This window comes from Clytia hemisphaerica, unplaced genomic scaffold (genome assembly GCF_902728285.1).
Source record: "Clytia hemisphaerica strain Z4C2 unplaced genomic scaffold, Clytia hemisphaerica genome assembly, whole genome shotgun sequence".
NCBI lineage: Eukaryota > Metazoa > Cnidaria > Hydrozoa > Leptothecata > Clytiidae > Clytia > Clytia hemisphaerica.
In genome coordinates this window covers 338085-362919 of record NW_027103282.1, presented here as the reverse complement: position 1 = coordinate 362919, position 24835 = coordinate 338085, and the positions used below count along the sequence as shown (strand labels likewise).

The window sequence follows — 24835 nt, the reverse complement described above, 5'->3', positions numbered from 1 at the left end:
TTTTTGGAAGCCACTGTAGTGGGCCGGCTGTTGTGACGTCACCCAGCAAAAGAGTGTAGATTGCCCATTCTAGACCTTTTGCTTCCATTTTTATGACCAGTTTATTTATTCAATCAACATTACTTGAAATAACGTACTTTTATTACAAGAGCCTACGGTTATTCTAGAAAGCTAGACGACTAATTCAAACATAGTAGAAATAAAGCAAAAAGTAATGGAGGGAAAAAAATTAGTCTATACAAACTACATCCCGTAACAATAATCGTATTATCATATAACACCTATACTATTGTATTACACGCAATATAAACAACTCCAGTCTAGCCTACGGTAGGTCGTTAACCTAAATCTCCCCCGGGTTTTAATTATTTACTATTGTGAACGCTTAACTAGGTTTTATCTTTGGAACTAATGATATTCATGTAGTTTGTTGTGGAAAAATAGAACATACATAGTGCTATTCAGTTCTTTTAGATAAAAAAAAGTAAACTACAGTTGACGCTCTCTAATTCGATCTTCAAGGGAAATGACACAGCACACCGAATTTAATAATAGTAACAGATTGGTACAAATTTATTCGTTTGTACGACTTTCGATTTCATCGTCCTTTTCGTTAATTGCTCTTACACGTTTATAAGGTGGTCGTTAACACTTCTGAGATAGGATCATCTTTTTTGGTTTAAATTAAAGTTTGAACCTTACTAAACAATATCCCGAAGTTTTATTTGATATAAGGAAGAGGAAAGTGGAAAACTTTAGGTCTTTAGACACGTATCTGAGCAGATCTTGTGGTCCGCCCCCAAACGCCAAACCCACCGCCCGTCACGAAAACCGCAGTATTCGCTCTTCTGGTCCTTAAAGCGACCCCAAATTTTTGCCATCGCTACTTAGAGCCACAAAAAACAAAATTTTACACTGGTACTGTCAGTAGTTCCGGATTTATGACAACCAAAAAAACAAACCCGCCATCTTAAATCTTGTCAAATTTCAAGTGTGGTTTTTTGGTAAAGGGAATGACTGTTTCATGGCTTATTTTCTAGTAGTAAAGTGATGTTTTAATGCTTCCATTCTAATATAAAGAGCTTCTCAAAACTCCAAGGAACATTTTTACTTCATAAATCTTTCTAATCTCCTACCCATTGGGATCAAATTTCAGCGCCAAAAGTGTGTGATAGGGAATACTTTTCATTCACTTTTCACCAACTTTTAGCTTTTTCGCAGGCAAAAGTAAGGTTTACGCAACTTTTTTGTATTAGTAATCTCAGGGTTCTACGCGAAGCCATGAATTTGCTGACACATGCAAAATAAAGGTTTTACTTTCTTTTTATATTGAAAATTGGATTAGTCCATCAAGTTCAACTGAAATCTGTCAAAAATCCCATTTTGAAAGCGTTTTTTCCTCTTTTTACAGCAATAAATAGTTTTAAGGCCAGTTTACGCAAAATAGCAAAACAGGGTTTTTTTATCTCTTGGCGGAAATATCTCAGGATTGGATTGTCCGATTGACATGAAATTTTCAACATAGACGATCCTATCGTCTACACAAGATCACTAAAAAAGGGAATAGTTTAGGAGAGGCGTGATAAATTCGGGTGGAGTAAACTCTACCACCACTTTTTTTCCCGTAAACCGCCCTGACGCACAACTCTTTCTCGCGTTTACTGACCTTTAAACGGACGATAGCATCGTCTATTTTCAACATAGCTTCCTCTTATGGAAAGGCGTGATCTGAGTCAAACAGATTAAAAAAAATGTTTTGTTGATTTTATAATTATAAAAAACAGTTTTTTAGGTTTTTACACCCTGATTCTAATTTTCTCAAATGTTTTTCCTCACTCAGATCACAGAAGATCACTAGGGTAACATAACTGCCAAATATCAAAAGCTAACTCCTTCTTGTTGCTGAGATTTTTCTGCCAAGAGATTTTCGGATTTATTTTTAGAAGTTACGTCTTTGACATTTTTAAATATTTTTTCTATTTTTAGAACAACATAATAACTAAGTACCATCATACAAAGTTTCAACAATACATACTAAATAGTTTTTGAGATATTCCATTTTGAAATTTTTTGGACTTTAAAAAAAGTTTGTTAACGACCACCTTAATTACAGTATTAAAAGAAAGGTTACAACTTTCACAGTTTTCCAATCATTTCGAAACGAAATGTAGGATTGCAGCTCATACAAATTTCTGGTCGAAATAATTTTGACGTGTGAGATGCGGAGCGCTATTGAGTTTTTATCAAATATGGAGGGAGGGTATCGAAGATTAAGGGCTCTGACCGTAGTGAATTTTTTATATTTGCCACTTACAAAATATAAAGTTCTACTTGATATAGCCCACAAAACTGTGGCATGTTATACATATTTTGTTAGGCCAATTATCCGTGAGTCTGAAAATTTAAGAATCGCAATGAAAAAATTTGATGAAAAAGAATATGAATTCGAAGAAGAGTATTTCAACTTTGAAGAGGTTATTTTCGGCGAAGAAAAAACATTTTGAAATTTTTTTTGCGCTAGACGGTGTATCTTTTACCGAACTTAAATTATTTTTGGAAAATTTTTCTAAATGCTTATTTGCTACAAAATCTTGAAAATAGTGCTTTTTGACCAGTTTTTGAACCCAATTTTTGATAGAAAACAGCCATAACCTTTGATGCATTCATTTAGAAACTTTTTCCGAAAAAATTAAAAAAGTTCAATTCTTTGCGGACAGTTTGAAAAAACTTCGAACCAAAAAAGGTTAATTACTCATTAAAACTTAGCACTTTTTATAAAAGAAGGTGACGCAACAAAAGTCAGCAAAAGTGTTAAAGAACCTAAAACATAACTTTTATGTTAAATACTAAAATCAATTTTTCCGACTAAGGTCAGAGCCCTTAAAACGTCAAATTAGAGAGCGCCAATTGTATACCTAAAGTTACAAGGCATCATTCATTGAAGCAAATGCTGTCAATTTAAACAAAATCATTGACCCTAACGTTGAGCCTCGAAATAAAAACAAAAGTGGATCTCATTTTTCTGTCAAACAACTGAATTTTTTGATTTATGAGTAGCCTGGTTTTGTGATACCATAGTTGTTTTTTGTAACATATACATTGCGGTGTATCGTATCGTAGCGGTGCGTATCTACGCGAATATTGCATTGTTGTAAATCGCAGCATGTCTCTTTCTACTTCTCTGTATTCATAAAATGGAATATGCTAAAATAGATTGTTGTTGTTTTTACTGATATGACTAGATTATTGGACCTCAAGCTTTGAGTTAATAATTTTTTATTAATGTATTTATGGAATTTCAGTTGAATTACGTCCAATTCTTTCGTAAACTCGAACCCAGCCCCTTTATAAAACTAAAAAATTAGTGCAAGCGGCTCTGGGTACGTGATTGATAAAGGTGCGGTCTTCATTTGAGAAAGTGGCGAGCTTAAGGCGTGAAATCCATGAAAATCCATTGAACCCTAGCGTCATATTTTTTGTCAGCCAAAGCAGTTCACTTTAAGTGAAAAAAAATTGAAGAAAAAAATCTAAAATTTCGATTTACTATGGTACAGTCTCACGACCATTTCAATAGATTAAATTTGTCATATTTGATCACTTTACAAAATTTTTCAATTCACATTTTTCACAACTGATGATTGTAATAGAAACATGAAACTCAGAGTCTTGTGACAAAAAAAATTTGTCTTTTTTTGTTCATTGTATGGTACAATAAAGCTTTTTTAAACGTTTTCTTTTTATAAGAATGTCAAAAATTGTCGAAGCCTTCGGATGTTCTTAGTTTTTTGGATTTGAAGCCTAAAAATGTTCTTAAAATGTTCTTATCTTCAGCATTTTTTGAGCATTTTGATGTAATTTCTTAAGAATTTGCATGTTTTTAAGTCTCCAAAGCCTTAGTATGTTCTTAGAATCTTCTTAAATTTTTGGACCTCGAAGCCTTATGTTCTTATATAGTTTGTTTTTATAAAAAAACAACGTGTACTAATAAGCACTACTAGCATTAATATAGTTTCTCCCTCCACTAGAAACTCAGGTTATATCGCTTATTGCCAGAGGTAATAGACTTTATGCCAAAGGTTTGGCAAATGACAGTCACTTTCCACTGTCCCATTGTCCTTAATCGATACAATCGAATGCAATTGTTCGATTGAAAATTGATTGAAAATTTTAGCAACCCGATATATCATATCATGATTGAATTTGCAATATGTCTATAAATTTTAGTTGGTCAGCAAATAACATTTATTTTGACAATATGATCGATTTCTTGATTGGCATAATTACCAGGTTTAAATGAAATAAAAAGAAAGGCGTTGCAAAAAGTAAAGGTGCTCGTTAAAATAATCATAATGATATTCTCTATATCATCAAAATAAATGCTTATTGTTAATCAAATTACTAAAATATTTTCAAAAGAGAAAGTTAATGCGATTTGCAAAAATTTCCGGTCACATCTTATTGTCTGGACTGGAGGTTTCGTCTCCCTCGAACTCGGAATCTCAAACTTGAATCCAGTGTCTTAATTCACGGGTTCCAAAATTATACCACCTCAGTCAAAACATGTGATTACTCGAAAAGTTACACGTGATTTTACTTCCATATTACTTGCTTTACAGCTTACAGGTGCAATAAATTTGAACCAATCAGAAGTAAATCTCATGTAACAAGCAAATAAAAAAATCGAGTAAAAGCGTGATTTGTCTTCAGACTTTAATTTTGCAGCCTGTGTATTCACTCTTTGATGATTCTGATAATGTTTCCAAGTCTATCACGTCCATTCATTAAGGAGTTTATGTATGTGTATTTTTTTATAGGACGGAACACATTCGCTTCCGATTTGTCTAGATCCTGAACGACTGAGGATGAGGGTAGCACTTTTACCGTTCTCGATTTTGCAAATGCAGATTGTTCCAAATCGTTTCAGTCACTCAAATGTTCTCAAAAGTACAAATACATAAACTTGCTATTATAATCAACGAGCGATATAAGTTGCTACGGGGTCGAGATTATCCAAATCTCGATTTTCTCCACGAGCACAGTATCTGATTCAAACTTAGATGAGCTGGTGGTCGACAATCAAGCTAAACCAAGACTTAACAGTATTTCTTTTTCAGAAATTCAATACAAATTCAACACAAATTCAAAAGAGTTTTTAGCGGCAGTACTTGTGATCATGATCAAAAAATTTGTCGAAAAGTTAATTTACGGACCAGGTATTACACCGTTGCCATGGTATTTTGTTATAATTGTTTTTCTCGCTGAAGTAAGTTTTAATATACAATCTTCAAATCTTCCAAAAAAATTCACCAATTTTTTCGGATATTTCATAAACAATGAACATCTTAAAATATGATAGAGCACCTTACCACTTTTGGTTATAATAGAGTCGTTACTAGGCTATACCAGTTGAACTCTGGCTATTTCGGATGATGTAGGATGTGGGTAGGTAGGGTGTGGGTTTGAGTATTATCTATAGTGGGTATCACCCTCACAGGCTTTTTCCATCGTCCGCATATCCATGTCTGTATAACAGGAGATTACTCTATCAATGGTTTTAAGCAGATTCTATGCTTTTCTCTTACAGTCCCCACCACCAGCATTCTCTGAACTGTCTCTCTAGTCGAATTCTCTTGGACTGACCTGTTTGTCACCTCTTATCATACAAGTTATTTTTTCTATCGTTTTAGATCACGAACGGAATGACAATAACATCTGTTTTTACATACCTTCCAAAACTTGTGAAGGTACATGTTAAACTCGTTTTGGAATTCTTCTGACATTCCTGTCAAAAGACTAAAGAATAATTGGATTTATTCATTCAATAATTAAATTTTATTTCTAGATGAATACATTATTACCGGCCCTTCAATCTTAACCTAGTAAATTCGAGCTTGATAAATTACATAAGCGCCAACACGTTTTTCTTTAAAAGATCATCCAAAATTTTCAAAGCCTTCAGATGTTCTTAACTTTTTGAGTTTTAAGCCAAAAAAAGTTTCTAACATGTTATTTTCTATGTATTTGTGTCCATTTTCCTATTGGCTGCTTTTGAGTCCGTCAAGCCTTAAAATGTTCTTATATACTTTGTTCTTATAAAAACCGTGAGACAAAAATGCAATTGGTAGGAAATCCACAGATTCGGTCAGTCTGTATTCACCTTCAGCAAGTCAGAAACTAAAGCCATTATCTCTACCATTCATTAACATTTTATATTAAAGGTTTTGTTTTTAAATGAGAGTGACATCGTTTGCTTACTCTTTTGAAGTGCAAATTCAAACTGGATACAGAACTGAACTATACATCCAATCTCTTTAAATCCCCAATGGGCAAAGACTCTCACAATGAGAGTGACGCCCCTCATACAACTTCAACAACTGAACTGAACATCGTTTGCTTACTCGTCACTTCTAATTCACAAGCTTTTCATATTGGATTGACACGGCTGTGGAGCAAGATTGGTCAGAAAAAGGAAAAGAAAAACATTTTTTGCTTATATCAGCATAATATAACAATAGGCAGACACTGTGCTGATATGAAATATGTGTCTGATATTTAATTTCCTTAATTTTCCCGCGCCCTTAATTTTCGTGCACTACCACTGCGGGGAAATCAATAGGCTGCGCGAAAATTAAAAGTTGCGCAAATTAGCAAATAAAGAATTTTTAGTCACTTATGGCTTTTCTAAGGATCGCCTCTTCTCTTTGCTCCCGCCCCTCCCCAAAAGTAAGATTATAGAAAGAAGAAAATTGTATTTTATGATATACTTTAAAACAAGATGCTCAAGAAAGTCATGAAAGAAGCAATACAACTTGTGTCTCGCAATTAATCATGATTTTTGATAAAAATATGTTATTCATAGTACAGTGGAGTCTCTAATTAGCGGACACCATTGGGGAAAAAGATTAGTGTCCACTAATTAGAGTTTCCGCCTTTTGGAGACTATTTCATGAGAATTTGACTAGAAACGGCCAGAAAAAACTATGTGAAATATGTAAAGAGAAACAAATTTTGGAATGCGCGAAAATTGATAATAATAGGGGTGCGCAAAAATTAAAGGCGCGAAAATTAAAGAGCTCGAAAATAAAAGACGTCCGGAAATTAAGGGCATTAAGGTATGTAAAAATAAAACCTTTAAAATCATTCTGTCGGCTTAAACAACATAAAGTATATGATTCAAATTATTTGTTAGTTTGGGTTCGCATAATCTCTCTACTCTAAACCACACCCTTCTTAATTTTTCAGAGCTTTGGAGTTTCGGAGGAAGACACAGGTAAGGGTATTGATTTTCAACACTCTAATATCACAGCCCCAGTGGAATTTTTTTCCACAGTGGTAATAGAATAGTTCTATCCAATAACCAACGACAATAACCATAGCTAACAAAATCTATTGATGATATTTTTGGAGTGCAAAACATGACTGACTTCTTCTTCTTTCTGATAAGATACGATTAAAAATCAAATTACATGACATTAAATCAAGGACACTTGTATAGCGAGCTTGATTTAATAGACTTTAAAGTCTAAGAACATTAACCCCCAGCATCCATAACCCCCTGGAAGATATAGTAGGCTCTAATATTAGAAAATAAATATAAAAATATTTTTAACGATTAAATATTGATGCACCAGCTTTTTAAAAAAGTATACCAAAAATAAAACGCTCAAACTCACTATAGAAGAAGGGCGAGTATTTTGATTTGTCATGTCTGACTAACTTTCAAGTGAACTGTACTTTTCATATTCCCATCTTGTTTAGGTAGTGTGGCTGGATTTATTTCTTCGGCTATGCTTGCAAGCTCCTTTTTGTTCAGGTATGTATACTTTTTAATTTTCCTTTCTGAAAAACGATCCTCATTGCAAAACGCTCTCTAATTTTTTCCATTTCCACTTGAATTTTCTAACATGAAAGCAACGGAGTTCAAATACCCAGCCATAGAAAAAAATTGCCAACCCCCATCAAGTTTTAGACCGTTACTTTTACTCCCATTTGCTAAAAAAAAAATCTCATTGGCTCTGTAAGAGGGGGTGTATATATTTCCAAACTGGAATACGACGAAATTGCAATTGTTAATCTACACTCTTTTTTTATAAGAATTGTGTTTTTTTTTCATCGTAAATATTCTTATAAACTATATTCTTATAAAAAAAGCGTGTAACCTTAAGAAGGATATTGTTTACCGACTTACATTTGATCTCTCATAGCTTCTTGATTGGCTATCTAACAGATCGATTCAATAAGAAATATCTTCTCATTTGCACTTCATTATTTGGTGCGATCGCTTCGCTGGTTTTTGGTTTCACAACTTCCATTACGTATGCTCTCATCTTAAGGTTCATTCAAGGAATTCCAGGTAAAAACTCTCAGAAAATATTCAATTTTAACCCTACTTGTAATAAACTAAAAGTTTTTTTGAATACAAAAGTGGCCCTACACCGGCTCTCTTATTAGCGTAATTTCAAACTCGGAGGGGGGGGAGGGAGTAGTAGGATAATGAAGGCTACGTTTTATGGGTTTATAAGGGAAGGTCGGTCTGAAACAAACGCAACCAGCAATGAAAGTCATAATATTTGATGAAAAGGGGTATCGAATTGTTCTAATAAGGAGGCTGAGAATATAGCCTAAAGGCCGCTAAATCCTTTCAAAATCGAATTATATCCAACAAAATAAAATGGAAGTACTGAAATCGGAATTTTCGCCCGAACTGTAAATTCTGAAAAATGTTAAATACCCATAACTATCATATCATATTTTTTGATGACTGTACACATTTTTGTTTCAGGAATTCTCATCACAGCACAAGCACTATTGTTCTCAAAATGTGACAAAACTAACAGGGTATGTTTTTATTCTGAATTCGTAACCAGTACCTTTTCTAATGCGCCATCATGAAGCTTTGGAAGCTTTCAAATATACGTAAAATTTTACGATGTTGACAAATCGGAAATTTCCCAGGCTCTGGGGTACCTTAAGTATTTCAGCATATTTTCATGATTTCAGTAAAGTTAGCTTGCCTTCAAGTGAAAACGTTTGGTGATGTGCTTGATTTGTGTTCAATTTATTTTATACTTGTTTTCTAATAAGAACAAACTATATAAAAACATAAGGCTTCGATTGCTAAAATGTTAAGAACAAGTTCAGAACATTTAAAGGCTTTGCAGACTCTAAAACACCTGATTTCTTGGACAAAATGGAGAAAATAAGAACAATATTAAGAACATTTAGGCTTAAAACTCAAAAAGTTAAGAACATCCGAAGTCTTCAAAAATTGTGGATGTTCTTACAAAAAATGACGATTTAACGAAAATTGAGAGAGAGCAAATCAAAGAATGGAAAAGAAGAGCAGACGAGATGAATAAAGCCAAGTCGAATGAAGGTTTTAATTGGAGGGTGCGGGGAAGTCCTCGTGACAAACTGTACCTAAAAAAGATTTTTTGTACAAGATCGGTTTAGAGGCCCTCGTTTGCCTGGACTGTAATTCTTTAATAAATAAAGAGATAAAAAACGCGTATACACCAGGTAAAATGACTCACAAATTGGTAGGTTTAGTTTTCTATGAATCAATAAAATAGAATATGTATTATTAATAAATTAACCTCTTAGCTTTCTTAATTTTCTTTCAGTCAATCGCCATGGCATTTTGTTTATCTGCATTTTGTTTTGGAATGGTCCTCGGACCTGCAATTGGAGGTATGTTTTTTCAAATTATATCTTGAAATACTCGATCTTTCCTTTAAATTTTCCAATTATTATGTGTGACTGGAGTGGTTTATAGTCCGTGTAATACATTGAATTCTAATTTCTTATGTCACTAGTATCTCCGATAAATATTTTTTACTTGAATTTCCAAAACTTTTTTTTTGAATTATATCAATTTAAATGAAAATCTTCCTTAATTTCTTTTTAGGCTTCTTTGCTTTCCCGACAGAGTCATTTCAAAGTTTTCCAAAAGGTAAATTTTACCCATTGTGTACTCTTCTTCTTCATCAGGGTAGACCTTTTTTTGGCAAAATCAATTTGTATTGTAATGTAATTTTATACCTTAGTGCAGTTGACCTCTCTAGTTCTACGTTTTACTATTCGATAACTCAATCATTCGATAATATCAAAAGTCATCGCTAACAAGAAAATTCCCTAAACGGCGCTACTATTTGATACGCTCCCTTATTTGGTGAAAATCTTTTTTCTCTTGACTATCAAATTAGAGAGCACAAACTGAAAGAAATCTTAAAGAATTCGCTGCTCTACAGTTGTAAGGTTACTTCGACAACAAACTCGTTCACAAATTTCCCTTCGGCTTGTATCTTTTTTCTAAGGCAGTGACTTAATCTCTCAGCAAATAAAAAGTTGCCGAAGTGTTAGAGGCAATCCAACATTTTTGAACAATTTTTAATTTAATTCTTTTTAGGAACTATATTTGATTCTTATCCAATCCTGTTACCAAACATTTTGTTAGCTGTTTGCTTTTTGGTGTTAAGCATTTGTACCTGCTTTCTCCAATACGATCATATCAATCCTGAAAGCTATAGGTATGGGAATTAATTCAATAACCAAATTCCTTTGCCGACGAGCATTTTGAACTTCTTTGCTGAAAATTGAAGTTAAGTTAAAATAAAGCTTTAACTTTCCATTTGCCTATGACCTAGATCAGGGGTAGAAACCAATTAAGTAGTCAGACGGCTGAGAAGTAAGTGTGAGTCGGTAGATATAAGTTTGGCATGACATTATGGCTAATCCTCGAATAATAAGTTTTGGGGAAAATTAGTCCCGATAAATACAATATTAGTATAAATAAGTGAGGATCGCCTACAACCATAACTGCAGGGAGGGAGGGAGGTAAAAAATATTTCATCCTGTCAGCTTTCAGTTAGAGCGTCGACTTAAACAGGGAGTTGCGATAGCCATTATGAACATGACGTCACGTGGTTATTAGCAAAGTAGACTCAGTTGGCAGAGGGCGGCCACCCAGCCATTCCATTACTGTGGCGCTTATCAAATAAAAGTTAAACCACGATTTAACCTGTGTTAAATCCAAATTTAACTTTCCATTTGCCTATGACCTAGATCAGGGGTAGAAACCAATTAAGTAGTCAGACGGCTGAGAAGTAAGTGTGAGTCGGTAGATATAAGTTTGGCATGACATTATGGCTAATCCTCGAATAATAAGTTTTGGGGAAAATTAGTCCCAACCGAAGGTGCCCCCAAAACGTATGGTTGAAGACATATTTACATAATAACATTAAACTCCTAAAAGATAAGTAAGAAGACAATGACAAATAATTTTTTATATAATATAAACGTGAATCAAGAAGACACTCTTTCATCATAATTCATGACTGTTTAACTGGGCCCGTGTCCCTCTTCAGGGAGAACGATTGATGTAAACTTGCCTTTTGCCATTAAACTAATACCCTTTAATATGGAGGAGGCTTGGATACCTGCAAGGGGAAACACCCATCATGGAGGTCCCAGACACTGTGAGAAAGATGTCACGTATAGCGCCCTAACCCCAGTGTCCCCGCCCAACCACGGACCCGGCCACGGAGGAGGTCAAGGACACACCCCGCAATGACGGGAAGCCAGCCCAGCCTAACCCCAGACCCGGCCACGGAGGAGGTCAAGGACACACCCCGCAATGACGGGAAGCCAGCCCAGCCCTCCCACAGACCCTGTGGTGGAGGAGGTCTCTGAGGACACGCCCCGCGCCCACGGGGAGCCAGCCCAGCCTACCCACAGACCCGGCCACGGAGGAGGTCAAGGACACACCCCGCAATGACGGGCCAGCCCAGCCTACCCACAGTCCCGGCCACGGAGGAGGTCAAGGACACACCCCGCAATGACGGGCCCTTTATTGAAAGGAAAAGCGAAATAATTTGGATCCCCAAAGCTGCATAATGCTATCAATTCTAGCCATTGGTAACTTCAAAAAAAACAACTTTGTTATTGGTCGTACCTCCTTTACAGTCAACTCTATCCTGGCCCTTTCTACTACATGTTAGCCAGTTGTGGGATGCCAAATATAATTCCTTGATAACTTGAGAATTCTTGCCTTCGTCTAAGTCTTGACCAGCTATCTTTACAACTGATGCTCTACTTGTGATAATGACTCGATAAAAACATACACACCCTAGGAACCATATAGGAACAAAAAGAACATATAATAGAAAATAAAATATTATCTTATAAATTAATTTGATTTTATACTTAAATCTATCGAAAACGATATGAAAATACTTAAACTTATATATAAAATTGACGTGAATCAAGAAATCATTCTTGCGTCATGATTTATTACTGTTTAACTAGGCCCATACCCCTCTCTAGGGAAACAATATATGTAAACTTGCCTTTTGCCATTAAACTAATACCCATAAATATGGAGAAGGCTTGGATACCTGCAAGGGGAAGCAACCATCATGGAGGACCCAGACACTGTGAGAAAGATGTCACGTATAGCGCCCTAACCCCAGTGTCCCCGCCCTACCACGGACCCGGCCACGGAGGAGGTCTCTGAGGACACACCCCGCAATGACGGGAAGCCAGCCCTGCCTAACCCCAGACCCGGCCACGGAGGAGGTCTCTGAGGACACACCCCGCAATGACGGGAAGCCAGCCCAGCCCTCCCACAGAACCTGCCACGGAGGAGGTCTCTGAGGACACACCCCGCAATGACGGGGAGCCAGCCCAGCCTACCCACAGACCCGGCCACGGAGGAGGTCACTGAGGACACACCCCGCAATGACGGACCAGCCCAGCCTACCCACAGTCCCGGCCACGGAGGAGGTCACTGAGGACACACCCCGCAATGACGGGCCCTTTATTGAAAGGGAAAACGGAATGATTGGATCCCCAAAGCTGCATAATGCTATCAATTCTAGCCATTGGTAACTTCGTAAAACGTGTTATTAGTAGTGCCTCCTTTACAGAAACTCCAAGCAGGATCTTTTTACTAGCCAATTATGGTGCCAAAAGTGATTTCCTGATAACTAACTTCAAAAGTCTTGCCTTCTTCCCAAGATTTGACCAGCTATCTGTACATCTGATGCTCTACTTGTGATAAGGACTCGATAAAAACATACACACCCTAGGCACAATATAGTAACTAACAAAAAGAACATATAATAGAAAATAAAATACTATTTTATAAACTATTTAGATATTATACCTAAATATATCGCAGACGATATGAAATACTTAATATGCATTTTAACTTGCCTCTGGTTTGCAACATGAGGCGTCCATACAGCCTTGTTGACAGGCTATGTAAAGCATCTAATCAATGCCGACTGTTTATTATGCCCGATCACGATCCTTCTTTATGCTTCTACCTATCTAAAACTGGATCATTCTCAACTTGCCGCTCACTGCAACTAGGATACATATCCTTCTCCAAATTAACCTTTGTCAGTCGACTGATAGAGAACTTCCGTATATAGTTGTGTAATACAATATCTAAATTAATATATATAAATGCCGTAGAAACCGACTCTAATTTGACGTGCACTGTCTGTGTACAACCTTGCCTAGGTTGACACCAGCCTTCAAGCCAAGAAGATCACTCTGCTGTTTTTCAATTTTTCAATCAACCGGGTCGCAGATTTTTGGTAACGTAAAATAAAATAAAATATTCCGGTTTTGTGTTTGATTATTACATCGAGTTGAGGATAAGTTTATGCTTATAAAAAGTTGAAAATTTTGTTTGTAAACTATCTGAAGTAAAAAAGTAAAAGTATTTGTTCTCTTCTTTATCGTGTTTTATAAGCGTAAGCGCTGTCCAAGAAAAGAATTCACAATTCACTGCAAATATTAAATCTTATAAAAGAGAGCAGCTGTGCCTTAGAAGAGTAACAGTAACCTAGATTAAGTGAATGGGCCTTTTGTTTAAGCTAAGAAATTTTAAAAGCAAAAGAGAGAATTTTGAAATAATTGATGTTACGTTTCGTAGAGAAAAATTTGTGTTTTTATGGTGTTTTTACTTTTTGTTTTGATTTCATCTTCAACGGCCAAAATGATAATAAAAATTTTCCTGTTTTTGCGAGCCCCTTGCGCAACACCGAAAACCTAATTCCAAAAGAAAATATGTTAAACCAAATTCAATCCAATACGCAAACAATCAAAATCTTGTAGAGTTCATAACAATCATATTGCAAGTTTTTTGTCCTTCTTCTTCCACTTCGCTGCAAGCAACCGAGCCTTATGATAGCCAAAGACACTACAATAAGCTATTACAGCCTCAATGACCCCAAATGTCCAGCGACAATCCCTAAACGACCAGCGGCAATCACCTTGGCCAACCTCCCCAAAACCAGCAACAATCACCTTGGCCAACCTCCCCAAAACCAGCGACAATCACCTTGGCCAACCTCCCAAAACCAGCGACAATCACCTTGGCCAACATCCCCAAAACCACCGACAATCACCTTGGCCAACATCTCCAAAAAACCAGCCACAATCACCCAAGCCAGATATTAGTTTCAGATTTTGTTATGCACTTGATAAAATCTTAATGGTTCGTTTCATAAAGTTTTTCAAAGAATCTGGTCTCCTTCCGTTCGTATGCAACAAAAATTGTACGCTTCATTTCACAAACTACTTCTGTATCTATGAATGTCCATCCTCAAAATCTCTTTGCGTTCGGTAAAAGTGATGGTTATGAATTAACCCCAAGAGATATCGGAAGATTCAAAAAAAATATTTCATCCTGTCAGCTTTCAGTTAGAGCGTCGACTTAAACAGGGAGTTGCGATAGCCATTATGAACATGACGTCACGTGGTTATTAGCAAAGTAGACTCAGTTGACAGAGGGCGGCCACCCAGCCATTCCATTACTGTGGCGCTTATCAAATAAAAGTTAAACCACGATTTAACCTGTGTTAAATCCAAATACGCACTTGATCGCGAGCTTGGAATAAAAGGGTTCTATTTGACATTTTCTTTGATTTTGTTAAAATCGTTTTGAAAATATTGGATGAAAAATAACCTGGTTCCACATTGTTGTTAACCTAAAAACCATGCTTTTCTGAAAGATTGTGTCCTACAACTACAAAAAAATCTATTTAAATGTTTTTACATTCATTTCCCCTGTTTTTATTAAGCAATGATTTTTCGGATAGAACCTTTTTATTTTTAATTTTCCCAAAATTGCTAGAATAAAGAGGTTCTATTGTCAATTTTTATTAATTTCTTAAGGGTAGTTCGTACCAAACGTCTTATTTTCAATTCTTTGATCTTTTCCACCAAGGGCACATCTAAAGAAATGCATACAAGTGCATTAAAAGTGAAATTTGGGTGTTTTTCAATTATTCTGCTAAATAGAACCTTTTTATCCAAATTAAATAGAACCTTTTTATTTTTGTTGCTTCTTACCGGGAGAAGATTGCACGATTGGCAAAATAACGTCTAAAAGGTTCTATTTGCCTGATAGAACCTTTTTCTTCCAACGAAAAAGTCAAAATTGGGGATAGAACCTATTTATCTTCTTAATTTTGAGAAACTGAAAAAAGTAAACAGTAAAAGGAGTTGACAAAATGTTTCTCTATGCCCTCAAGATTTCATTTATGCATAAAACTCAAAAAGTTGAAATTTTGCGATAGAACCCTTTTAATCTAAGGTCGCGTGATGGTAAGGGGGCAAACCCTTAGGACCCGTGACATTTTTTATGCGACGCAATCAGATCTGGTTCCATTCAGGGAATAAAGTATTATCAAAAAGTTTTTTGCGGGGGGGGGTGGGGTTTGCTAAGGCCTGAGAAAATGACTGTGACTCTACTGACGTCACAGATAACTAATTCTTAATCAAAATCCCAAAACGTTCTCTTTTGAGGGAAGCGGCTGAGCTAATTAACTCATTATCATTAGCTTGAATACACGTTTTTTTATAAGAATATCGTCTATAAGAATATCAGAGTGAAAATTGGCTAAATCGTAAGAATACCCTAAGAATACCCTTTAGGGTGAATTTCACAGAATTTGATAAGAATACAGCATTTTGTATTTGGTTAACAGAAAAAACTGCTTCCTTTGTTAGAGATAAAATTGAAGCTTTAAGGAAGAATGTAATTTTAACCCGAATCAAAAATCCAAAACTCTCAAATTGATAATTTATCATGATTGTAAAAGAGTCAAGTCTAAAAAAGTAAGAATACATTAAGAATATTTTACCCTCAATTTTGGCACTTTCTTAAGAATATTTGACCCTCATCCAAAGTACACTATTCTTATAAAAAAAAGCGTGTAGTTAACTTCAAAAGGAGGGATATCCTTTCAGAGCATCTGTAGTAGCCAGGCTCTGCTCGGAGGTTAATTTTAATCGATTCTAATCACATTCTTATATTTATCATTTATCATATTTACCTTTTTACCATAGCAATTTAGATGAGAAAGAGGATATTCGCTTCTTAGCTAGCGGTGGTGAAGAAAAAAAGTACAACAATGAAGATGGGCATGGCTCTCTTCAAGATGCATTCTTTATTGCTAGTCACGAAGAAGATGCAAAAGTATCATACAATATCTTACAAAAACCTGATGGAACTTTTGAAAAAATCAAATCAGCAAGAATATTTAAGGTTTTCAGGTAAATTAAATGATGGTGGATCTCACAGCCCCGGTGAAAATTTTTCCTTAAGTGGTGATATCGAAATCCATTGTCCCAAGCTCAAAAGGTGTTGTAAGGATGGTCTCGGGGATGCTTTATTTAAGGAGTGTCATTTTTGCCCTCCAATCTAAAATAGGATTGAAATCAAGTCATTTTCGCAGTTGGGCTGAACTGGTAGGGTATTTCCCACCAAGGACGCGTTGTTAACCAGATTTTCCAGTGGTGTGAGGGATCCAGGGGAGTCTGTGATACAGGGATATTTTGTAAATTTCCGTCAAATGAAATAATACCTTGTTGCCCAAGTTAGGTTTTGATTAAGGAATTACTTCCACCTTCTATAGCACTATACTAGAGACTTAGTCCCCTTTAGTTGAATAGCAGCTTAAGTCAAAAAGATTTTCGTTAATGAAATCATTCCAGCAACAAGAATGCGATGTTATGCAGCATATCTTACATGTGTTTTGGATTTAATGTCACTGGTTTCAATGAACTGTACCCTCTGTGGGCCTCCACCAGCACTGATTATAGTAAGTAGCATTTGGTGTTAATTTTATACCGATATTAAAGGATATCATTGAACATATCTCCTACCATTTTGCTACATAGCATTTTTAAACAAAAGAAAGATTAACTTTCTCCTCATTTGTTGCAACGCAAGCACACATCTTTAGGAATTCTTTGTTTATTTTGCTTTGTCAGCATAGAGGCGTGTCTCCTTTTTATATCATAAAAACAATTATTTTTAATATACTGGATGCAATCGACCATTGCATAAAAAGATGCACAAGGCTAATAAAAGTGTAAATTTGTGTTTCTTAGCACCTCAAGATATCTTTAAAGGGGAAAATATGTAAAATTTGAGTTAGGGAGAGCTTTCTCTCTTTTGTGAAAATCTTTACCCCATCTCCCTTTGCAGTACTCTGTACCAAAGTGTATCTCATGTTTATCGCTTTGTAGTACACTCTGCACATTGTCTGTTTGATAAAAGATTTCCGTACGGAGACCTCTGCAATGAAGTATTATTTATAAATAGCAACACTTCTCTCATCGTCTCTCCTCTCTCCTCTCTCATCTCCGCACTCCATCGCAGCGGTCGGTTTGAAAAGTCTCAAATGAAAAAAGACAATGATAACAGACCCTCTACGGCAAGGAATTTTGAAATTTGTCGTAGATACTGGGTCTGTGTACAGACAACCTATGCAGTTGACCAGAAAACTTTTTTTCGCCGGGAAAAATCTCGTTATTATCTAAAAATCGTGTGTCAATTTCACCAGACTTAATTTTCCTTGTAAATTATGGAACACCAGCTGCCAAAAGTGTTCAACAATTGTACCACGTGGCAGCTGTGGCGTTCCATAGTAAATTACATTAAAAAATGTTATACTCAACATGACTAAGTTATTTTCTCTACTTCTTTTTTCAGACGGTTTAGGGTTTACAGTAAAAGAAGTTGGAGAATCTTTGATGATCGCTTGCATTCCACTGATCTTCTTACTCATCATCATCATATCCAAGGTGAACACTAGTTGAGTAATACAGTGGAGTCTCCATAACTCGAACACGCACGGGGAAAGCAATTCGAATTAAGGAAATTTTGAGTTATTGCCACCGTAGGAAGCCTAAAGCTTCCGAGGATGGCATTCATAGCTTCACTCGTGAGGGAAAGTTGGGAAAACATCTCATAATTTTGCGCGCGCGTTTCAGTATTTTAGTTCCGCTTAGCGGAACATTATCAATTAACGGTTATTTGATTTCCCGGAATGAAGAGCGATAAGCCGTGTTTTACAGGATAGCTCTTTTTTAGCTTGCGCGGCGGACGTTTGTTTCTTCCTATCGTGTCGGAGCTTTCAAACAATGTCAATTGAATTATCTGGTATTTCTTCTATTGACTATGTTTCAAACGATCAGCCGATGGCTCTGGCTTTAGGTATAAGGTAATGTCAGCGATAAAAAAGGAAAGTTGGTGGACCTGATGTGATGGTGGCAGACATCTTGAATTTCTCCCTGTTTCTTTAAATCTGTTTTATTCCAGTTATTAGCACAGTCCAGTAGTCCAATCGCACTACTTTTCTATAAACCCAACAATCCAGTGTGAGTTTGCTGAAAGGAAAACTAAACAATTTGAATCCTTTTTAGACATTGAGATTGATTTATATTTTCCAGCGAAACAGAACACAGACTGACAGAACAACACAGTCTGACAGTTATTTATATAGTTTTTTCCATCATCGTTCTAACACTATTGATACAGAACAGCACACAGCTGGACAATTAAAAGAATTTTTGAAACTGAACTAAAGTATAAAACAAGGCGCCCTATAAAAGGGAAATTCCATAAAGGAAAGTTTGCATTTTGCAAAAATCTATATATACAGTAGTTGACACTCTCTAATTCAAATTTCAAGGGATTCTCATCGAATACCACAGCATATTGAATATTGAGAAAGTCTCCCAAATCCCTAAAGTAAATATTGAATTATAGAGTAAACACGGGAAGAAGAAGGCGAAGCGAAGGTTGATTATTATTGGATTGGTTTTGAACGTCGAATCAGTACAATAACCGAAGATCTTGCTGAAAATTTATATAAGTTTTTTGGAAGAAATCTTGATATTTGCAATATTTGAGGAGTCAAATTTGAGTTTCTAATTTGAACGCAACAAAATCGAACATTTGAATTTCAAAATATCTGGCATTTTTTTTGTTACTAGAAATCAAATAAGAGAGTGGTTTTTCAAAACCTTTAAAGTGACTTCAAATTTTTATCCAAAACGGGCTTATCAAATAGTCGAACGTCAAATTAGACCAGTGTCAACTGTAATTACATTTTTTGCTTTTTGCTCCTAAAATAATTTGAAGATTTTTCACAGTATGGCAGAGGAAGACTTTGCGATTAATCTAGACACGCATTGAATGTTGCACATTTCCGAAATTCAAGCAGGACAACTGGCAGTCGTACCTATTTCTTGCGCTGTTGATTGCTTTCTTGAAATATGTTACCGCTTGCTTCTTCCAGAAATGAAAGCTAAAGTATCATATGAAAAATCAAGTGATTTTTTTAAGCTGCTTCAATTAAGTGGATCAATGGAAATTTCACTTGAAGATTACGATATGAAAAGTAATGCTTTTCGACTGCTGGATGAAATTAGGGAACCGGTATGGTCTAAGATTATTGAAAATTGTGGTACCTTTGTGAGAAGAAATAGCGACGCAGAGTTTCAAGAGATTTTTGGAAGTAATATTTTCAAAGAATTATCAGAAGAAGAGAGACATGTTTTTGAAACAAGTTTTGTAATTCAGGGTACTTGCCACCGCAGGGAGCCTAAAGCTCCCGAGGATGGCATTCATAGCTTCACGCATAAGGAAGTTGGGCAAACATCTCATAATTTTGCGCGCGTTTTTCAGTATTTTAGTTCCGCTTGACGGTAGCATTCTTATCCTACGGTCTCTCTATTGTTTTATCATCATCAAAAAGACTTTTCCGGAGTTATTTTGATCTGATTACTCATTTTTGAAATCTCAGTTTGTCTTTTCCTACTGGAGAGTATATGAATCTAAGGAAATTCCCTTTTCTGGGAAATTCCCTTTTTATACCACAAGTAGTTATTAGCGCTCTTCATAGGTTAAAACTATTACTCTACTCATAGTATTTGAACAGTTATGTTGCTAAACTTGTACATATGAAGAGCAGTATCTTCAGATGTACGCTTTTTATAGGAAAAACCAGTAAGTCATATGATTCTGGTTGGGCCGCTCTTAATTCTATATGAGTTTTTCAGGCTTAAATGTCAATATTAATGAAAATGGAAACCTGTACTTCTTAGTGAATTTCTGAAATCTGAGGCTCAGATTCTTCTTAAATTGTTCTTAGGTTTTGGCCAAATTTCAGCCTCGTATTCTTATGAAATTGTTCTTATAAAAAACGTGTAAGACAAGGCACGGACGTCACTCTAAGTAGACTGTAAATCACTCCCTTGATACATTTGTTAGCATTTGAAAGAACTTTGTCTCAGATGAGAGGTCACTCTTAATAAAAATTACTGTAGGGCTAAGATCATTCCTTTTGAACGCAAATTCAACTCTATGTGTTCGTTTTGCTGCGGTGGCACCTTAATGAAAGTTATGGCTAGTAGAGTAAAGTTTATAAGGCATTGTTGACTGAAGGGACTTTAAAAATTGTTCGAGTTAAGGAAATATTCGAGTTATACAGGCTCCAGTTAAAGAGATTCCACTGTATTTTAAACGATTAATTATCTTTGACTCATATCAAGAGCCACAAAGACGTGGATAATGTTTTTTTTTCTAAAAATGATCGAAAATAAGAGTGTGTACACTTTAAGCTTTAGTTAATAGTTTATTTCCCTCTTCTTAAGGGTTTGTTGAGCTTTTTGAAGATTTATTTATTTACTTTATTTACTATCTTCTATTCGATGGTCAATAATCTTTATACTTTTCTCACTTTTCCAGTTGTCGCAAAGATTTGGCATGAAAAAGGTACGGCTTTTAACTGAATATGACTTCAGTAGTTTGTTATCAAACTAAGATCGAGGTACCCGCATAAGTGTTGGCTGAAAATTACTTAGAAGACTTTATTCACGAATTAGGGTGAAGTATTTTCAATCCTTTTTCGCCAAAATCATGGTTTCTGGATATGTGATATCATTTCATGATTTTATTTTTAGATGTATATGGGAAGCCTGGCTATCCAATCAGTGCTAGTTGTCATTTTTCCAACAATCAAATATGTTCCGTATAAGTAAGTGATTTGAGAGTTTTATGCTATGGATTTTGTCAAATTGAATTTCAGACTTCCTAAAAGTAAGATTGGAGGCAGGAGTAAGGGAATCTATCCGCTTTTCTATTTGCGCTAGACTCGGGAGCTCAAATGCTGACCCAGCTGGCACACAACGTTGTTTCAACGTTTATCTAATGTTCATAACGTCCATATAACGTTAGATGAACGTTGAAAAAACGTTGTGTGCCAGCTGGGGAGGTGAACCGCCCCCAGTAATTTACCGCCTTGATCAGATTTTCTAAGCTACTCATTCACTGATTTGGCGATGACCGAGGATCGAGCCAATAGCCCTTGTATTATAAGGCAAATGCTCCACCGACTGAGCAACCCAGCTTTCAGTGGGTTTGACTGACAATACCTGCATTAATAACACGCATACGTAATTTGTCATTCTTTTAGGCCAGAATATTTAGTCATTTCCCGTGATAAACAAAGAGAAATGAATCGCTAGGGGTGGTACAGTCACTTTCGGTCAGGGTTGAGGACGGCAAAATATGAAATTTGTCGTTCTTTTTTGTCGTTTTTCATGAAATTTATCGTTCTTTTTGTCTATTTTTAGTTATGCAGGAATTGTAAGGTATAGCCTCTCTTTGCTTAAGAGAAGGTAGAAATTTAGTCAAAATAGTTCCATAGACTCAAAAAAGTTATGTTTTTAATCCTACCTTTGTAGGCAGTGACAGAAAAGACAGTCTTTGGTTCTACCTCGACAACTTACTTGGAACCCCGAAAATTTATCTTTTTTTACATTTTCATATTTTAGATCTTTAGTTTGGATTCTACTCGTCATCTTCATCTTCGTGATCCGCATTTTGTATGGTGCCGCCTTCACGGCCGCCATTGTCATCATCACTAGTTCAGTGCATAAAGATTTATTGGGTACTGTCAATGGAGTCGCAGTTGCTTTCATGAATATTTCAAGGTGAGATTTTTGGAAGCGCTTCAACAAATACTTGAAAGCCTGGTGCATGGAAAATTAACTCTATAACTCTAGGTCAACGGATACTTAGCAAATTCAGTAAATTAGCTTGAAAATATCCAAGGATGAAAGCAACTAAATTATTCTATTCCAGAAAATCGTATATTTCTAGTGTCTTCATCAGGACAAAGTAAAATCTTTGGGTGATCGCACCATACCACTAGATATCAAAACATGTACAATTTGGTGTTTAGAGTTGACACTCTTCAATTGGCCGCACTGCAAATTTCTTTTCCCGACATGGACAGGAGTATCATCGACGGTCGGGATTATCTCATCTTGACGGTCGGGAGTATCATCGACGGTCGGGAGTATCTCATCTTGACGTTTGGGAGTATCATCGACGGTCGGGAGTATCTCATCTTGACGGTTGGGAGTATCATCGACGAGCGGGAGTATCTTAAACTTATCTTAAACCTTGAAATATCGACCCGACCGGGGTTTGAACCCAACAAATGAAAGAGTTTCTGATCAGAAACCCAGCGCGCTATCCGTTGAGCCACACTCGCACATCAGAACACAAAATTTGGAAATACTTATAGAATGACAAAAAAGACGGAGGTAATGTTATTATGATATCGGTAAAATTGTCCCTTTTTTACCCTGACTGAAATTCGAGACGTTACTAGCAACCCTGCGGGGCCCAAGGCACCGAGTATGCACCCGGCACAGTGACAAGCCGTTACTAGCAACCTTGACCTAAGCAATTCCAAACAACAAAACCAAACAACAAAGATGAGATACTCCCGACCGTCAATGATACTCCCGTCCGTGTACGGAAAAATAATTTGCGGCCGCACTACTATTCAATACGCACCATTGATCAAAAATATTGAAAGTCACAGTCAACTAACAACTTTCCACGCTCTACAATTCGAATCCAATACCGCTTGAAAATCAAATTAAACGCGTCAGCAGCTCTTTATTTATTCAAGATTGAGTTACCTCTCAATTACCAAAGGGTTTAAATCCCTTTAAGACCTTCAAGTGTTTGTCTATGAATTAGACTAAACTTTGTATATATTCTCCACTGGGAATCAATTGCCATTGTAATGTTTTAGCAAACGTTTCTCGTGATGTAATTTATGAAAAGGTCTATTTAGCTTGAGCAGTAATTTTATTCATTTTTATCTTATCTATTTTCTTCACATTTTATTATTTTCAGCGCTGTTGCACCATATGCCTACGGGACAATGTATTCGTGGTCGTTGCGTAACATCAAAGGAATCACCAAAAACACCGATCCACTGGGATTCCCCTTCGATCCACATTTTCCGTATATCGTTATGTCTGTTGTTTCTCTCGTCGTACTAGCACTTGTATATTTTGTTAAAGAAATTGAATTTTCCGATGATGACGAGAAAAGTACCGACTATGCATCGACGGCAACGTCATCTTCTTCATCGATAACGTCGTCGTTGGATTCGACGCCGATAAAGAATTCAGCACCACTAGATAACAGTTACGAAAACTCGCTGAAAACAGAGAAATCTAGACTTATCGTTTGATTGACGACCATATTTTACAGGGAGAGTTGTTCAACCTATCGTGTGCGCTATCAAAACAAAGTCTCTGAAAAGTCTATCACACATACAAAATTTAAAGATTGTACTCTTACGTGAAAATCCCTACATTGAGGGTCGACTCAGACTGCAGCTTTGGTAATGGTTTTTAATGTGATGGCATCACTGATCTTTATAAAGTGACTATTAAGCTATACATCCGCCATCTTTGATCGGAATTTTTAGGATGGTATCTTAATAGGGGGCACTACTAGTGAGTTTTCTCTGTCTCACTAACTCGCCAAGCAATAGCAAACACTGAGTCAGGGTAGCAAGCGATTTCGATTTTTACTTGTGATAAACATTTAAGTCTAGTCTATAGAGTATATGATTTCGATGCAGACAATATCACATGTAATACAATACGCACTAATTATCATTTCCTAATGTACTCCAATTACAATAAATACCGGATAAGATTTTTGAATTTAGTCTTATCAGACGAGAGAGCTTACTCCTTTTCAGGGTAGATATATCAAAATATCTTACAAACTATGACTCTTTGAAATTTACTTGTTAATCCTTAGATCATTCTTTTGTTTTTTTTTCATATGCAAAGAATCTTTAGGGAATCTAAAAATCCCTCATCTGTATCTCAGGATTGGGTATTCCTATTAACTTTGACCGGTGATAGATATAGACAAATGAATATGGTTTGCAAACTTTTAAGTCTAGCCACTTGTTTGGTTGGGTATTTTACAAAACCAGAATCTCATAACAGTTTAAAGAATGCATTAGTTGATTGACTCGGCATACTTGAGGATTACTTAATTTTTTCACAGACCAGACTGTAAAATACACGCCCTCTTTGAATGATCTTTTAATTGCCATTGGCCATACGACGAAATATATGAAGTTGGCTGATTGCATGGTTGATATTTCACAGACCGTCTAATATTTTACCTTAAATC

At 36.0% G+C, this 24835-nt stretch overlaps 1 protein-coding gene across 1 annotated transcript; it reads left to right on the top strand.

Moving 5' to 3' along the window:
- The first annotated feature begins 5081 nt into the window (after nt 1-5081).
- Nucleotides 5082-24351, top strand: LOC136804341 (uncharacterized). The gene is made up of 16 exons (XM_067061053.1): nt 5082-5263; nt 5688-5744; nt 7243-7270; nt 7759-7813; nt 8205-8353; nt 8783-8838; nt 9624-9690; nt 9908-9952; nt 10409-10529; nt 16366-16572; nt 17014-17120; nt 18017-18108; nt 21059-21085; nt 21274-21347; nt 22147-22305; nt 23528-24351. Exons 1-16 carry the CDS (start codon nt 5174-5176, stop codon nt 23868-23870), a joined length of 1677 nt encoding a protein of 558 aa, XP_066917154.1. The 5' UTR covers nt 5082-5173; the 3' UTR covers nt 23871-24351.
- Nucleotides 24352-24835: the final 484 nt, after the last annotated feature.

Coding starts and splice junctions, on each gene's coding strand:
- LOC136804341 (XM_067061053.1), top strand. CDS start 5,174: ATGATCAAAAAATTTGTCGAAAAGTTAATTTACGGACCAGGTATTACA. Junction 17,121..18,016: donor CTCCACCAGCACTGATTATA/GTAAGTAGCATT, acceptor TTCTTTTTTCAG/ACGGTTTAGGGTTTACAGTA. Junction 21,086..21,273: donor AAAGATTTGGCATGAAAAAG/GTACGGCTTTTA, acceptor TTTTATTTTTAG/ATGTATATGGGAAGCCTGGC.